Raw genomic sequence first — 18,564 nt, forward strand, 5'->3', positions numbered from 1 at the left:
CACCAAAAATAAAAACGAGCTCAGTCCATATGAGATCAGGATGAGTTTGTTTCTTCATCAGATTGTCCAAACAGCTGATAAAAACATCACAATAATCCACACCACTCCAGTCCACCAGTTAACATCTGGAGAAGACCAAAGATGAAACATTCAGCATTAAAACATTTCATCTGATGAAGAAACAAACTCATCTCTATCTTGGATGGCCTGACTGATTTCAGCACATTCTCATTTATAGGTGAACTATACCTTCAATGATCTGAAGAACCTGTGTTCTTAAGAGCGTAGTGTAATGCATCTGGTTTGGTGTCTACTTTTATTGAAGCTCAGCTGTGTGTGTGTGTGTGTTTAGCGAGAAGTGGTTTGTGGGAGGATTCATTGGTCTAAATGGATTTTTAAACACAGATGAGTTTCCTTCTGCCCTCAGGCGTCAGAGAGAGAGAGAGAGAGAGTGTGTGTGTGTGTGTTAGAGAGAGAGAGTGTGTGTGTGTTTTAGAGAAGAGAGAGAGTGTGTGTGTGTGTGTGTGTGTTAGAGAGAGAGAGAGAGAGAGAGAGTGTGTTTTAGAGAAGAGAGAGAGTGTGTGTGTGTTAGAGAGAGAGAGAGAGTGTGTTTTAGAGAAGAGAGAGAGTGTGTGTGTGTGTTAGAGAGAGAGAGAGAGTGTGTGTGTTTTCGAGAAGAGAGAGAGTGTGTGTGTGTGTGTTTTAGAGAAGAGAGAGAGAGTGTGTGTGTTAGAGAGAGAGAGAGAGAGAGTGTGTGTTAGAGAGAAGAGAGAGACTGTGTGTGTGTGTGTGTGTGTGTGTGTGTGTGTGTGTGTTTTCGAGAAGAGAGAGAGTGTGTGTGGTTTGTCTCCATTGTGTTGCATGTTTCTGTTTTGTCAGTGAATTTTCTCTATGGCTGTTAGTGGTGCACGTAATTATAATTAGGTGGTAATAATGTGTCTGATATCTAAACATATTTCAATGTATGAAAAGTAATAGTTTACAAATCTGGGAGGATGAATGATTTAAGACTGATTTTACCTGCTGGTGGTGGAATATTATTATTGCAAAGACGATCAGATTCAGGAGCCTGTGAGCATGACAGGTTGATTTATTCTGGGATTTCATTAAATATTTGCATTTCACATTTGTTTGTGATACTTTATACACTTATGTGATTCTTATTAGATCTTTAGTTTATTTAAATAGAATGAAATGGCATGACATTAACTCTGATGTAATGTTTGTTAATGGCTTGTTACTCTTAGTGAATATAAATCACACGTTCATGTGTTAGTGTTAATAGTCTTGGTGTCTGATCTCTCTGAGACATCTTTTGTGTCTGTCTTCAGTAGTTTCCCTGTTTTTGACGCCTCAAAGACTGACATGGATCACAATGGACAGAATCAGGGTTCAGTGATGATGCGAGTTTGTATGTAATGTTATATGAAGCTTTATAAAAAATGCCGTGTGAAAAAAGATACAATTCAGTTAATTTGACTAATTTCTCTGACTGAATCCTTCATTTAGTGACAATGTAAACTTGTATTCAGGTTTGGTTTAGAGTTACTTGCATGTAATTATGCATAGTTTATTGTTATTATAATAGTAAGTACATGTAAGACACCTTAAAATAAAGTATTACAAACTTCATTTCTGATTAGTAATATGCATTGCTAAGAACTTCATTTGAACAACTTTAAAGGTGATTTTCTCAATATTTAGATTTTTTTGCTCCCTCAGATTCCAGACTTGCTGAAAGGCAGCTGTTGAATGTGTTTTCTCAAACCCTGATGAATGTTGAATGAATGATCTCTGTTCCTCTGATGATCTCCAGTGTACTGTGGCTCATGGACGTCAAATCCTCAGAACAGCATGACACATTGATTTGCATCGAATGAAAGGGAACCTGCGGGATGAGAATGGAATAAAGATGTTCTCCTGCTGGAGGAAAGTGGGAAAATGCAAGTTTCAAACACTCCACCAATCCAGAGAAGAAAAAGCTCACAAAGCTGGAGTGCAATGGGCTTCATATGAGCACCAATAATTATTAATCTGCTTCCAGTCAAAAGAATAATGTGCAAAATGAGCTCAAGAGAAAAATACTCACGCATAATAACCTGTGTCACAAATTTACAATGTGAGACAATAATAGAGAAAGGCACATTGAACATTTACATTATTGCCTAGTTATAGAAATATATGTATTGTATGTTATGCATAAAATATTATATGTTCTTAGATTGTTTGATAAATATATTGTATAAACAATGCATATGCATTGAAATATAAAAAACCTAAACATTTATAGATAGAGCATAAAGCCTCTCTCTCTCTATACATAATATATATATGTGTGTGTGTGTGTGTGTGTGTGTGCATATACATATAGCAAATGTATAAATTATGCACATAATGACATACATGCATTTCATATTATATACTGTATATATATATATATATATATATAATCTAATATAGTAATTATATATTTTGTATAGTGTATAACTAGACACTGCACATCAAATAAAAATATAAATTTTATTATATAATATAAATGATAGAAAATATACTGTATAAATGCTATGAATACTGAAACTGAATAAATTTCATACTCTATATAGCCTACTGTATAAATAATGCACATGCATAAAATTGCATTACACTTATTCTTAAATATTCTTAGATTATTTCTTTAAATGCATATGCTATATGTATTACATAATGACACTGTATATATAGTCAAAATGTATATGCGATATAATTTAAGCACATTTAACTCATTGCCCACTGTAAACTTAAACAAGTTTTGTTGTAAAAAATTACATATTGAGACAAAAAAACTGCAGCAAGAGAAAGTGAGTGAAATGCAGAATAATTGTATGTCATGAGAGACTGTGTTGAGGTTAATAACAGCTGGTTAAATGTGAGGATAATTGCAGGCTGTGATGTTAATAGCCTCTGTACAGGTGTTGAGCCACTTATGCCAGATTATCTCTCAGTCTGTGTCTCTCTCTCATATCTGTCTCTCTCTCTCTCTCCTCACAGAGACAGAGTTTCTCATTGGGTGTGTGTCTTGAAGGAGTGGCGGGGCTCCTGCTGTGTGTGTGTGTGTGTGTGTGTGTGTGTGTGTAGGTGGGTCCAGGGGTCATTAATAACTAATTAGAGGCTCAGAGCCACACAGGCTCTATAAGTGGAGCCGATCCGTTCATCCCGCATCAGTCGCACTCAGACCCTGCGCCACAGCACTCATGGGTTCGGTTCTGGCGCTGAAGTCCAGGTTCAGGTCTCAGCTGTGTGAGATCATCACCTCTGATATCCTGCACAGTTTTCTGTACGGTCGATGGAGGAACGTGCTGGGAGAAACCCCGAGCGAGGAGCAGCAGAGAACCGCCTTCACCGCCGAGGCTCTGGCGCAGTCCTTCACCGGAGGTAACAGCACCGTATCCACCGACAACCTGCCGTGCTTTCACTACCAACACAACCACAAACCATAGAGTTCAGCCATGCAAACACAAACCATAGAGTTCAGCCATGCAAACACAAATTAACTGTGCTTTAGCTGCACTAACCATGCATTTGTGGAAAAAACTATGGTTAAAACAATGGCAATCAACACATTAAAAAAAACATGGTAACTTTAATAAAACCATGGTTAATTTTCGTAAGTGAACTGGTTGAAGAAGAGTATGAATTGAGGATAAGACATTTGTTTAATCAAGTCATCTTAATGGCTAAAAGTGTCCCAGTTTACCTGAATTCGATTATACGAAATCAACTTATTCATAAAACATTATGTTTTTAAAGTTTCAACCTGACAAAGATGAAATGATCAATGATACAATATCGATACATTTAAAGCAAGTGTTGATTTGTAGTTTTGGATCCTGTGTGGCTAAAATCACAAACAAAAAAAATTTTTAAATATGTTTTCATGATATTAGAATTATATTATTGTTGAATTTCAAATGCAGAGAAGGAAACAGCGTTTTTAAAAGTCAGATCATTTGCTTTATTATTGTAAAATCGTCCGAATAAAAGTTCTTGAGAAAGAGTTTGTAGTAAATGTGCTGTTGGCAGTGTTCTGTGTTTCTGTGTTTGGGTTAGTTAGTTTGAGAAGTGCTAGTTTGAGAAGTGTTAGTTTGAGAAGTGTTAGTTTGAGAAGTGTTAGTTTGAGAAGTGTTAGTCTGGTTTAGTTAGTTTGAGAAGTGCTGGTTTAGTTTAGTTAGTTTGAGAAGTGTTGGTTTGGTTTAGTTAGTTTGAGAGGTGTTAGTTGTTGGATTCTTTAATAAAGCACTGAATCGCGCAGTTATTTGTGAAACGCCTGCAGTGATTGAGGCTGGTTGAGCAGGATGTGTCTGGTCTCCAGGTTCGCTCTCGCTTCTTTCTCTCATTGAAGGCGTTGAAGGCGCTGATGACTGAATGAAGCGGCTTTAAATTCATTTGGTTAACTCTGTGCTTGACCTGAAGAAAGCTGTGCCGGATCTCTCCAGTAACGCAGCGTGAACGGCTCTTTCTGTCTCATTCAAGCAGATAATCGCTTTCCATCTTTTGTTTGCGAGATTCCTGCGTGTTTTTAAACAAGCCGTGGCTTCATTCTCTCACATGTATCGCTGAAGGATAATGAAAGAGGAATGAGTCGCTGTCAGCTCCAGCGGAACGAATCTGTTTGTGTTTTATGCGCGATTCTGTGATTTTGACTTAAATGCGCTTTTACTGGGTCCCTCCCCAACATTTAACGCGCTTAATCCGGTTAAATACAGGTCATATTCCGTGATTAAAATAATAATGAAGGGGATTGCTTTCATTCGTTCGTTTGGACGCGTCTGTCAAAGTCTGTTTGACGGATAAACGAATTAAATCATCCAAACTGTTTTTATAAACGCTACTTTGTTCTTAGACATTATTTAAAAAGTGCAGATTAAATGATAAATTAACACCAGCATAATAATAGATCACAGATGTTTTAATTAAAACAAGCAAAGCGATTTATATTCATGATTAATATTAATTCGTTACACATGATTAAAGTTCCGATTGAAAAGATTCATTTATGTTTTTGCAGGTCTATGCTTTGTTTCTTGCTGCTTATGTTATTGTTCGATGTGTATATTTAATATTTAACAATCTTATATCGCATTAAAATACTGATCGAGTCAAATATAACCTGTGATTGTTATTTAGGCCACGGATTATATTACATATTTAATCTTTAATTTTGTATATTATTAATGTTACACACTTAAAGATTAAGGTTTACTCTTAATTTAATACACCTACACAAGCTGTCCTTGTTACAGTGTAATTATACATTTAAGTACTAATTAATATTAATTAACTACATGTACTATATGGTTAGCATTCAGGTTTTGTTTAGAGTTACTTGCATGTAATTATGCATAGTTTATTGTTATTATAATAGTAAGTACATGTAATGTGTAACAAGGACACCTTAAAATACAGTTTTACAAACCATTTTTGTTCTTAGTGTGAAGAGCATTTGTGAGGCTGGAGCAGCACGGGAAGATTTGTAGCAATAGCCAAAATATAACATCAAAATTATATATATTTGTACATTTCCTACCGTAAATATATCAAAACTTAATTTTTGATTAGTAATATGCATTGCTAAGAACTTCATTTGAACAACTTTAAAGGAGATTTTCTCAATATTTAGATTTTTTTGCTCCCTCAGATTCCAGATTTTCTAATAGTTGTATCTCAGACAAATATTGTCCTATCATAACAAACCATACATCAATGGAAAGATTATTTATTCAGCTTTCAGATGATGCATAAATCTCAATATCACAAAAAATGCACCCTTTTGACTGGTTTTGTGCTCCAGGGACACACTTTAATAATCTACAGAACCTTTTGTGCAATGGAAAGATTGATGGATGTTAAGAGTTAAAAAAGCTTTATTTTTAAGAGCACTGAATATCTCAGATGATGCTTATTGATATGGATGGTCTCCTGCAGAGGTGCAGAAGCTGTCTAGTCTGGTTCTGCCCAGCGAGGTCATCATCGCCCAGAGTTCAGTCCCTGGAGAAGGGCTGGGGATTTTCTCCAAGGCCTGGATCAAAGCTGGCACCGAGATGGGCCCTTTCTCCGGGAGGGTCGTGTCCCCCGAGCACGTGGACCTGCAGAAGAACAATAACCTCATGTGGGAGGTGTGTGTGTGTGTGTGGGCTCATTATTCTGCATGGGACTGGTTCAGATGAAGCGGTTTAATGAAGAGATGTGTGTGTGTTCAGGTGTTTAACCAGGACGGCACAGTGCGCTGCTTCATCGATGCCAGTCAGGAGGACCAGCGCAGCTGGATGACCTACATTAAATGTGCTCGGAACGAGCAGGAACAAAACCTGGAGGTGGTTCAGATCGGCAGCAGCATCTTCTACAAAACTCTGGAGGTCAAACATCTTCTTCACAAACTCACATGATGAGTGAAACTCAGACATACAGTGCTCATCATCCATATAGAGAGAGGTCCACATGGAAATGTATGGGATTTAAAATCTGAATAAAATTCATAAGGAAATAAACCATATTTTATTATTTCAAAAACAAGACAATTGCATAAAATTAAGAATTATGTTTTTCTTATTTTTATTTATTTATAATTTTGGCTGTGTTAATGCATATACAATAAAATTCTAAAAATAACAATAAAAATAAAAAACTGGATGTTTTTAATGTTTGGAGAACATTCAGAAATAATAACTTAATGTTAATTAAATGTTCTCAGAATATATTTTTCTTCAAAATATAAATTCTCTATTCAAAAGACAGTAAATGTCAGATGTCATTTTTAAGTGAACACTGAGTGTTTGTATTTGCAGGCTATTCCTCCGGAGCAGGAGCTGCTGGTCTGGTATGGGAATTCTCACAACACTTTCCTGGGAATTCCTGGCGTTCCGGGGCCTGAGGAGGAGCAGCAGAAGAAGAGGAGCGGTATGTGTTCACCTGCGGCTTGAGCTGAGAGCAATCAAACTCATTAGGCCCTCTTAGCTTTATTGCTTAATTAGTCTGAGGTTAAGAGCTGGAGGAAGGAATGTGGAGCAGATGCTTATCTGTGAGAGACACAAACACGTGTGCCCTCTAGTGGTGCATGATGGGATTGCTCTCCACATCTGACATGCCATAGTGTTTTAAAAACAATATCTGCTCAGATGTTATTTTGGGTGCTTTCATGTCATGCTTCATAATTCATGTCCCATATGAAGCACAAACTGTGTGTACTATATAAATATTATCTAATATAAAATTAATACAGCATGAAAAATAGTTTTATACACATTAAATAACTACATTAGTCAAGCTCGACCATTCAAACCTCTTAACAACTTGTTTTTTCTTTTTTTTATATAAAAATCGATCAATCGTTTTTTTTATTTAAACTGTGTATATATTTTATGCATTTTGATGACTTTTTGAGGTTTTATTTTGATTATTTTTTTTTATTGTTTTCCATGACATTTCAAGATTTTATTTATTTTAATGACTTTTCAAGATTTTATTCATTTTCATGGCTTTTCATGGTTTAATTTTTTTCCATGAATTTTATATATATATATATATATATATATATATATATATATATTTAGATTTTATTCATTTTAATGACTTTTTGAGATTTTATTCATTTCTACGACTTTTAAGATTTTATAAATTTTTGAGATTTTATTATTTTCCATGACTTTTCAAGATTTTATTCATTTTCATGGCTTTTTATGGTTTTATTTTTTTCCATTTTTTTTTTTTTTTTTTTGATTTTATTAATTTCATTAATTTAATAAGTGCATCCTTATTCATTTTTATTTTACTGCTAAACTGCATTCAAGTTAGCATGTAAATGTAGATTCTCACATTTCCCCTGTCCTCCGCAGCAGACGACTCTCACGCATGCGACGCCGCGTCTTCCTCTCTGTCCTCCTCTTCCTCCTCGTGCCGCATGCGCTGTGTCATCTGCCACCGCGGCTTCAACTCCAGGAGCAACCTGCGCTCGCACATGCGCATCCACACGCTGGACAAGCCCTTCGTGTGCCGCTTCTGCAGCCGCCGCTTCAGCCAGTCCTCCACGCTGCGCAACCACGTGCGTCTGCACACCGGCGAGCGCCCTTACAAGTGTACCGTCTGCCAGAGCGCATACTCGCAACTGGCCGGCCTGCGCGCGCATCAGAAGAGTGCGCGACACAGACCCGCCCGATCGAACCCGGAGGCTCCGCCCGCTCCCCATCCTGCACTGCTGCGCCACGTCCCCGCCATGGTGCTCTGAGAGCGCAGACGGACCGAGTCCAGGAACAGGCACTTTAATCAGCACAAACCTGCAGCAATAACTGTGAGAGACACCACACGCTGGAGGAGGAGGAGGATGAGTGAATGAATGATCACTGGATGTAGATCACTAATCAAACATGGCACAAAACACACAGGGTATCTGCAGGAAAATTGAATGAAGGCTTAAGTCTAGTCCCAGACTAAAATGCATGTCTGGGCAATTTCAACTGAGAGAAACTTGCACTGACAGATCCATTGTTTTTATCTAAGGCATATTTATAAAAGCTACTTAAATGCCCTAATTGAGCTGTGGCCTAAACCTGGCTTAACCTAAACCCAAGGGCCAATCTGTGACCCTGGAGCACTAAACCAGTCATACGGTCCATTTTATGAAATTGAGATTTATACAACATCATTTGCTTTCCATTTATGTATGGTTTGTTATGATAGGACAATATTTGGCTGAGAACTATTTGAAAATCTGGAATCTGAGGGAGCAAAAAAATCTAAATATTGAGAAAATCTCCTTTAAAGTTGTTCAAATGAAGTTCTTAGCAATGCATATTACTAATCAAAACTTAAGTTTTGATATATTTACAGTAGGACATTTACAAAATATCTCCATTGAACATGATCTTTACTTAATATCCTGATGATTTTTTGCATAAAAGAAAAATGGATCATTTTGACCCATACAATTGCTACAAATATACCCGTGCTACTTATGCCTGGTTTTGTGCTCCAGGGTCATGTCTAATATTAGCAATGTTTTAACATTTGAAAATAATACTTTTCAAATAATTTTCCCAAAAAACAAAAAAAACTTTAACTGTACATTCTGATAACACTGCAAAAAGTGATGTTCTTCCTCAGTATTTTTGTCTTGTTTTCCAACGCAAATGTCTGAAGATTCATAAATCAAGATGCATTTACACCGTATTACAGTATTACACCGCTGTACTGCAATGCATTAAAATAAATACATTTCAGGTGCGTAAAGAAGAATTATTTTAGACCAAAATGTTTTTACGATCACAAATTCAAACATTTCATTGCACTGCAAAGGTGATTACTGATCCTCAGTATTTTGTTTACCAGTATCTAAACATCCTTAAATCAAGATTTGTTTCCCTTTTGAATATTTGTTCTTATTTCAATCATAAACTCACTTCATTCTGATACATTCTGCAGATAACAAGATGCACTGTATATTTCACGTCTCTTGATTTTAAGAATGTTTAGATATCTGTACTGGAAAATGACAAAAACACAGTCATAAAATCATTTTTTTGCAGCACATCTTTTGTATGGAGTGCATTTTAACATGTATGTTGATGTTTCTCTTTAAGATAAAATAGACTTCACTGCAGTTCAGTGACAGTTGTGCATAAAGAGTCAGCTCAGCAATAATTTAAAGCTTTAAAGACTCAAAACGTCAAAACATTTCCTGTCTCTTCAGGTCTGAGTATAAAGTTGAAATGTTTGTGAAAGACGTTTATCTGCAAACTGATGGATATTGAGAGTCGCTTCGGTGGATCAGGCAATCGCATAAATCAATGTATATATGTTTGTATTTTTTGTCTATTGTAAATAAAACAGTTAAGACAAACGACTGATTGCACTGTATGGGAAATATGAAGCAAAATTACTGTGATTTTTAAGAATGTGTTTTCACGCAGGCCTCTTCCTATAGATGTTTATTCCAGTTTGGAGGCTTTAGTTTGTGAAGTGGATCAGACCTTTGCTTTGTGCCTTGATTTACGGAGCGCCAAAATCCAATAAGGATTTTTTAATAACTCCAATAAGGAGTTCTCAGATATTTTATCTATCTTGGCCACAAAAGCTGATAATTTTCTGCTTCTAGGTGATTTCAATGCACATGTGTGTTGGCCACTTGTAAGAGACTTCACTCAACTTTTAGATTCTTTCAGCTTTACACAATTTATTTCTGTCCTACACATATGCAGGGCCACACACTTGACCTTGTTATGTTATTAGGTTTTCCTATAACAAACATTGAGGTCCGTGATGCTGGTTTGTCTGATCCAATAATCTGGTTTGTCTGATCCTGTTCAATAATATTTGACTGTTCTATTGCTGTCTTAAAAACTGAAAGCAGGCCTTCTACATATCTGTCTGTTATAAACTCTACTGCTGTACAGTTCACAGAAAGGTCTTTGCAGAACTCTCAGCGGGTGTCACAACAAAGTTTTCTGATTTGGATGGTTTGATCGATAGTTTTAATACATCATGTACTGGGATTTTAAATGAAATATCCCCCCTCAAGGTCAGGAAGCTAAAATGTAGAAAACAGCCTTGTAGAGAAGTTTGTGTTCTAAGGAAGGAGTGTAGAAGGGCAGAAAGAAAATGGAGAAAGGACAAATTACAAATCTCTTATCAGTTAAATTCTCTGGTCAAATTTCAAGAGACAGTTGCCTTGCAAAGGTCTAAATATCTCTCTAATTTGATTTCTCAAAATGTTCATTGTCCGAAGCTTTTGTTTTCTACCATTAATTCTGTATTAAATCCAGATTGGTCTTCTGGGATTGGTCATAGCCCAGAGCTGTGTGAGAAGTTTTGCAGCTTTTTCATAAACAAAATTACTTGTATTAAATCGCAGATTGTTATGAATCCATCTCAGAAGGTTTGGTATTTACCTACGAGTCCTGCTAAATGTTCACATTTTTATCCTATCTCACACTCTCTGAACAGTGTCCAGTTTAAGATCAACCACTTGCTTATGTTATAACATCTTCGCTATTAAAGGAAGTGTTGGATGCAGTTGCACCAAATATTATTTCTGTTATCAACAGTTCCTTACAGACAAGTTTAGTTCCATCATGCAGTGGTTCATCCGCTGCTTACGAAAGCAAATCTGGATCCAGCTGATTTTAACAATTATAGACCTATTTCGAAATTGCCATTCTTATCAAAAGTATTGGAGAAAGCTGTTTTAAATCAGTTATCAGTGGTGAGTGTGCAAAACTGCTTCAGGCATTAGGCGAGAGGTTTATGACATGAAATGAAGATATTTGCCATGCCATTGATATTCTGAACTGAAGATATTTGCTATATTTGCTATAAACTGTATGTACGTTCTGAGGATTTTCCCATTCTTAGGAAACATGTACTGAAGTTTGCATCTCTGTTAGGGACGACCTACTGCTGTGGACCGTTCTTTTCAAAACTGACACGCGCAAAGACTCGATTCTGCTCAAGACTGACAGACCCAAGCTTGGAGAACCAGCTGCGAGTAGCATCGTCATCATCACTGCCATCACTGACATCAGACGCCTCGCCAAAGAGAAGCAGTTCCAGCTATCACATTAGAGAGGTTAGTGATATTTGGGAAACACCGCCATTTAAATGCCACACTCATTTACTAATGACCTACACCCAGTCATCATGTGTGAAATCACGTGTTCACTTTGAAATCAAAATTTCTAAAAATAGACTTTTTCACTGGAGGAAGCGTTCTTATGGATTACAGACTCGTAAAACACCCAGCAGTGTTTTGAGAAAGAAAATATTTGACCCCCTTCCATTTCTGTGTACAGTGTATATATGCATATGAGCCAAGTCAGAGAGTCAAATGTATTTCTATATAACGCAAAAGTTGCACATTCACCTAAGAAACAGCATTTGTTTGCAAAGGTTTTGCATTTCTCAGTGAAACATTTCATTAGCGTGCAAAACTTGATTCTTTGTGAGCAAAGGTTTCTTGGTGGAATGAAACACTCTTGAGACTGAACACAAACTTTCTAAGGGGAAAGCAAACACACTGTGAGGTGAACACAACATAAACTTATAAGTGAACTCAAAAAAAATTTAAATTGATAGAACACAAAGTTTTATTTAACAAAGAGTTCCAGACAAGCAACATAGAAACAGACCGACAAGCAGACAGTCAATCTGAGGGAAATAGCAATAAAAAAGACATAAAACATGAAAAGATTTCAACTGATTGCAATTGATGAAGGTAAAATGTAAAAGAAACAAATCTCTCTTTGTGGTTGTGACATTTTATATTAAAGCTACCATCCAGAACCCAGAAATGTAATATATTATTTTTCAGTGTAATTACAGTACATGAAAGAACAGGAGATTAAATGTTATCAAGCTATAAACACTAAAAACACTTGATAGTATGGTTAAATGAGCGATATCTTTAGATCTACAGAGAGTAACCTGCATTTATTTCTCACAGTAAACAGTTTTCTTCATTGTTATTGATTCATCAGCTGTCCTGTCTGCACTTGTTCATTGCCGACGTTAAGATTTCCCAGACCTGCTTGAAGATAACTCAGAGCATCTTTATTTGATTCTTCAGCTTCAGCGTTTCTCCTCATTTCCTCCAGCTCTCTGGCCCAGTTGTCTTTCCCAGCCTCCTTCACTCTGGGGATGAAGAAGTTGAGATGCTTAAGAGTGAAAGCAGAGTCTGGCTTTAATGCAATCTGAGACAGATGCTTGATGGTCCTGTAAGCATTGAATAGAAGAATTGAAATTTGGTCCTCAGTCTCCTGCAGATCTTTCTCAAGTCTATCCTTTATAGCTGAAAACGTCTTGGACTTCTTTTCAGCTTTTTCAAATTTTTTTATGAAGTTGTCAAATTCTACCTTTACGCTGGAACTTTTGATGATGTATTTATGGTTTTTTTTTACGTGTTGGCTGTGATGACACTTCCCTGTGCACACGGTGCAGAAGCCGTTTTTCATGACTTCACATTTGCTGGGATTAATAGCCCACCAGCAGCCAAACTCATGGCAGTTTTCCTCACAGACGGTGCAGGTCGTCGCCTTCCTATTCTTCCATGATGCACTATCAGTGGGCACCTTCAGTTTCACAGTCTGTTTTAACATAAAGGTAAAGTTTTTACACTCTTCAATCTTTTCCTTGTTTTGTATTATTGCCTCTTGAGTCTGAACTTTTTCAGCCTTTTTCAGCTCCATTTCTTGAATTTGCATCTGTAAGTTGGAGATGTATGCTTCAAATCGAATTCGCTCAATCAGGACATGTGAAGTCAACTCTAAACTTATTCTGTTCTTTATGTCCAGAGACTGAAGGAAATGCTTCATGTCGTCCATGCTGTCTTCCCAAGCTCTTCTTTGAGCACGATTGCAACGTCTCTCAGTTTGACGGGCATCAGCTTGCCGATTGTTGAATAAGAAATAAACAGGCTGGCCGCTTTTGTTTCGTCTGCAGGGGACTCTAGCTTTATTAATGGCACCAAGGACGTTTTTGGGTTCCATACCATCAGCGTGTGTGATTGAAAACACAATGTTGTTCACAATGTCTTTTCCAAATAAAGACAGAACTGAACTGATAATGTAATGCTGTCTGTCTGAAAGACGATTCTTAGATGCTTGAATCACAAAACACACAGCGTCAACTTCATGAACTCCATCATTGCTCTGAAACAGAACAGCCAAATTCTCAGCAACTTCCATATCTTTTTCTAGTCCTCGAGTGTCTCCGTAGCCTGGAGTATCAATGATGGTGAGAGATACAGGATTCTTTTCAGAAAACACCTCATACATGGTGATTTCAGAGGTTTGTGATTCTGATTGGTCTCTGGCTTCTTCTTCTGTGATTTCAAACCATATTTCGTCCTCAAACTTCACATCCAGTATGTAGTTGACCATGGTGTTGATGAGAGTCGTCTTGCCAGCGCCAGTTTCTCCCACCAGCAGAACAATTTTGTTTCGTTTACTAGTGTCTTTTACACCATAAGTCCATTTTCTAACTTTCCCAGATTCATCAAGAATGTTTCTCTCTGTACTTAAACAGAATCGTTTTGGAGAACCTCTATCAATCAGACTTGGTCTGTGTGGTGGAACACTTGGCTGTCTGTAAATTAAAGATGGAGGCAAATGTCAGAAATTTGTGTAGAATAAATTCAAACACCCGTCAAAATGCAGACATTTTGTGTTGAACTTTCTTAAAAATTGACATATTGATTTAATAACATGGTGCTCATATGTGAGGTACTGAAAAAATGTACAAAAAAATATCACAATGGCACAGACGTTTTTGTAGTCCATATCTAAATTTTAAAAAATCTAAATCAAAAGCAGCATAATGGAATGCAAAAGCACATTTAGTTTGAAATTGACATTTACGTTTTCTGCAGTTAAAACCTTGAATTGCAGGTCTGTGGATTTAAAACTGCAAGGAGATGCATTTTTAAAAGTGTTATTAATAATTATAAATAATTTCAACTTGACCCACTGTCGCATCTTTTGTATATTCCTTGTGTTTGTTTCTTTTATTTTGAAGTGTTTCCTGTGCTTCATTGGTAGTCAGTTTGTAGACTTTTCCCTTGATTACTCTCCCCAGGTGTGTCTAGTTGTCTCATTATCTTGTTAGCTTGATACCCCCTGTGTAAATATAGCCCTTGTGTTTACTTGCTCTTTGTCAGTTGTTGAATGTATGTAGATTTATGTGAATGTATGTAGATGTATGTGTTTGTCTCCTGGGTTTTCTCGTTTTATTTAAGCTTGTTTTAACCTTTAAAACTAGAAAAGGTAATGTCAATTTAAAGGGGACCTATTTTGCCCCTTTTTACAAGATGTAAAATAAGTCTCTGATGTCCCCAGAGCGTATATGTGTCGTTTTAGCTCAAAATACCCCACAGATAAATTTTTATAGGTTGTTAAAATGGCCAATTTTAGGGTATGAGCCAAAACGCGCTGTATTTGAGTATGTTGCTTTAAATGCAAATGAGCTGTTGCTCCTGGAGAAGAGGGCGGAGCTTCAAGAGCTCAAGCTCCAGCATTAAAAGTGCTAGCCTTTGCAAATAAACATTCTGCTATTAGTACAAGCCTGTTATCTTTACAGAAAACATACTCTGTTTCAAAGTCAGTCATCTGATTGTACTGTGCATAATAAATTTAATGCCAGTAGGAATATCAATATTATGTAATAGAAGAATAATGTACACATATATGACTGCATATGGCAAATATTTAATTTTCTTGAAATAATTTGTATTCTTAATATTACTTGTATAACTTTGTATTTAATAATCTAATTGAATAAATCTGAATGAAAACTTGTAAAGTAAGATCTGGGGGTTCGAACATTCCGACACACAAAGTGAATAGTGCACGTGACTGGACAGAAAGTCAGGCTTCATTTGTCATTGGTCACTTGATTTCTATTCTAACAACACAAGCCTCGATTCAAGGCTTCATCTGGCATGCCCATTTATTCTCAAAACAAGCTCAGATGAATCATAATTTTAGCCCCTGTAATGGAGGCCTTAGAGAGAAATTAAGCAAGTGTGAATTACCAGAGTCTGTGTGTCTCTCAACAATATTCGGCTACAGCATCTCTAAAGGGAAACTGTTCATTTTCAAGAACAGCACCGATATTATCTCATTTGTGAGAAATGACATGTAGCTTTGAAGTTATTGAGCTACTTTACTGATAAAATCATCAGAACAGCGCTGACAAGATGCTTCTGAGCGCAAGTGTGTTTCCGTGTGTGTGAATGTGTACGTACTGTACTTTCCCAGCCTGCCTATACATGCAAATACTGAATGTCATTTTCAAGACAATACATCGGGTCAGTGTCAGTTCCATCAATTGTCCCTGGACTCGGTTGGACTCAGAATTTTTTTCAAGTCCCTAGGGCTCGAGTCTAAGTCAAGTCCAAGTAAAAATGCACGTGAGTCCAAGACAAGATCAAGTCTGCTAAAAGTTGTACTTGAGTCCGGAGTCGAGTCCAAGTACCCCAACTCTACTAAATGTAAATGTAAAATATAAAATCATAAATAAAATAAGTAAATCCTTTACCCTCCTGTAAAAGCATGTGTGTGAAATTTAACACACCTGGAATCCATGGTGGTCTTTGGACTAATTTCTCCACTTCACAGAAGATTTTCACTGTCTCTCTCCAGTCTGCTTAGAGCAAAACAATTCATTAGTATCCTGAGAATGTGACCGTTTTTAATTATATATATATATATATATATATATATATATATATATATATATATATATATAAAAGGCTGTCAGTTGATTCAAATTTTTAATCTAATTAATTACATTATGTTTCGATTAATTAAACTGCCCCTATTATGGGTTATGAAAGGTTCATATTTTGGGTTTTGGGAGTCCCCAACAACAGGTTGACATGCATGCAAGATCAAAAAACACTTTCATTTTCTTATAATATGCATTTATTTTTACCTTATTTTCTCAACGACTCCCAAACAATTCATTCAACGATTAATTTTTCCAAACCCCTCCTTTGCGTGACGCTAATCTACAGTGATTGGTCTCATTTTCATTTCATCTCTAGTGTAATGCCTGATAAAGCACTGTTTGTGAGTGCAGTGCTGCTTTGTGTACAGCGTTACTGGGAAACAGCTATTTTTAATGCTCCAAAAGTGGCACCTAGTGGCAAAGAATGAATTTACATTTTTATTCAGATCAATGCGAAAATCAAGTTTTCCCAGGTCTGCATGCAACAAGTGGGCGGGCAATATGGGCCCACACATAGCTTCCATAAATCCGGCCGAGGGTGCCAAATCATGCCCCGAGCTTGAGTCAACAGATCGTGTCTGAGGGGAATCTCCCAAGGAGGGCCGACCGACAGACTGACCAGGTCTGAAAACCACGACTGTGTAGGCCACCACGGAGCCACCAACAACAGGTGCTCCACTCTGTCCAATCAAATAGTAGAACTACTGGGAGCAGCCGGATGGGGGAAAAGAGTACAGACTGGTTCTGGGCCATTCGTGGGCCAAAGCATCCAGGCGATGGGGGAGAAAGGGAAAACTAGAGAGGGCAGTGCGTAGTCATGCTCGAAGCAAATAGATCCACTTCCGCTCGTCCGAACCTCTGCCATATGAGATTCACCACTTGAGGGTGAAGTCTCCATTCCCCGTCCTTCAGCCTCTGCCTCGAGAGCAGGTCTGCTCCTGAGTTCAGGTGACCTGGGATATGGATTGCTCTGACTGACAGGAATTTGGTCTGAGCCCAAAGAAGAACACTCCTCACCAGCCTGTACAGGGGGCAAGAATGTAATCCTCCTTGACGATTCAGGTATGAAACTACGGTCATGTTGTCTGTCCTGACTAACACATGACAGCTCATCAACTGCGGTAAGAACTGCCTGAGAGCCAGGAAGACTGTTAGTAGTTTAATAGGTTATCCGATTTATGTGCCAACTCCACTGCTCCGCTGACCAGATTCCCTGAACTGGGCATCCTTGATGGACCGCCCCCCAGCCCGTCAGGGATGCGTTCTTTCATGATAGTTTTGCAATGAAGACACGATCCCAGCTGGACTCCTTTCTGAAGGAACTGGGATCTTTTCCACGGTTTTAGAGCACGAAAACCTCTGCGTGTCACCGTAATTCTGCGAAACGGATGACAATGAGGTGAAATGTTCTGGCTCTTGGTCCACCACTGAAATTGTTGCATATGGAGCAGGCCCAACTGAACTACAGGGGACGCTGCCGCCATCAGACCCAACAACCTGAGACACAAGCCTAAATGGACTAGACGTCCTGTTTGGAACTGACTGAGACAGGTCTGTAATGACTGCACACATGCAGGAGACAGACGTGCCCACATCGTGCGAGAATCCATGTCTACCCCTAAAAACGTTGTTCGCTGCCGAGGCTCGTTCGTGGGTTCATTCGTAGTCCCAGACTCCGTAGAGGATCGAGCACTAAGTCTCGATGTCTCTGTGCCTGATCCTGGGATTGAGCTAATATCAGTCAATCATCTAAGTAGTTCAAAATTCGGATGCCCAGGAGCCATAACGGGGCCAGAGCTGCGTCCATACATTTTAGAAATGTTCGGGGGGCCAGAGCCAGTTCAAACGGAAGAATACCGTACTGGTAAGCTTTGCCCTCAAAAGCGAACCTGAGGAACTTCCTGTGTCTCTCGACGATCTGGATGTGAAAATATGCATCCTTTAGATCGATGGTCACAAACCAATCTCGGGGCTGGATCTGAGACAAAATGGACTTTACTGTTAGTATCTTGAACTAGATTTCGCTTACGCCTCGCAAATTTTTGTTTGCTGTTTTGGCACAAACCTCTCGTGGGGGCGGGCTTAACAGCGATCCACTCTGATTGGCTAGTGAGCTTTTGATGGACAGCTGCTCTCTGACCTGGAAGTACAGACGTCAGTGGCGCGCATATTGGAAAGCTGCTGCGGTGATTTGTGTGCAATACGTCGTGCTTGGTTTATATTATTATTAAGATGAGCTCTCAGGAGAGACACGGAGTGGCATCATCGTCCTCCTCAGCTTGTCCCACTTAAGAAGCTGAGGAGGACGATGATGCC

The 18,564-nt window shown here is 38.0% G+C and overlaps 2 protein-coding genes across 2 annotated transcripts; one reads left to right on the forward strand and one right to left on the reverse strand.

The window, feature by feature from the left end:
• Positions 1-3,230: 3,230 nt before the first annotated feature.
• Positions 3,231-8,257, forward strand: LOC306871607 (PR domain zinc finger protein 12-like; the record flags this gene model as incomplete). The annotated part of the gene is made up of 5 exons (XM_079419672.1): positions 3,231-3,411; positions 5,962-6,152; positions 6,237-6,392; positions 6,822-6,933; positions 7,869-8,257. 5 exons carry the CDS (start codon positions 3,231-3,233, stop codon positions 8,255-8,257), a joined length of 1,029 nt encoding a protein of 342 aa, XP_079275798.1.
• A 3,838-nt stretch (positions 8,258-12,095) lies between these two features.
• LOC306871608 (uncharacterized protein) lies at positions 12,096-17,328 on the reverse strand (the record flags this gene model as incomplete). Its single annotated transcript, XM_079419673.1, has 2 exons — positions 12,096-14,106; positions 17,105-17,328. 2 exons carry the CDS (start codon positions 17,326-17,328, stop codon positions 12,486-12,488), a joined length of 1,845 nt encoding a protein of 614 aa, XP_079275799.1. The 3' UTR covers positions 12,096-12,485.
• Positions 17,329-18,564: the final 1,236 nt, after the last annotated feature.

Source organism: Barbus barbus, assembly GCF_936440315.1.
Source record: "Barbus barbus genome assembly, chromosome: 6".
Taxonomy (NCBI): Eukaryota; Metazoa; Chordata; class Actinopteri; order Cypriniformes; family Cyprinidae; genus Barbus; species Barbus barbus.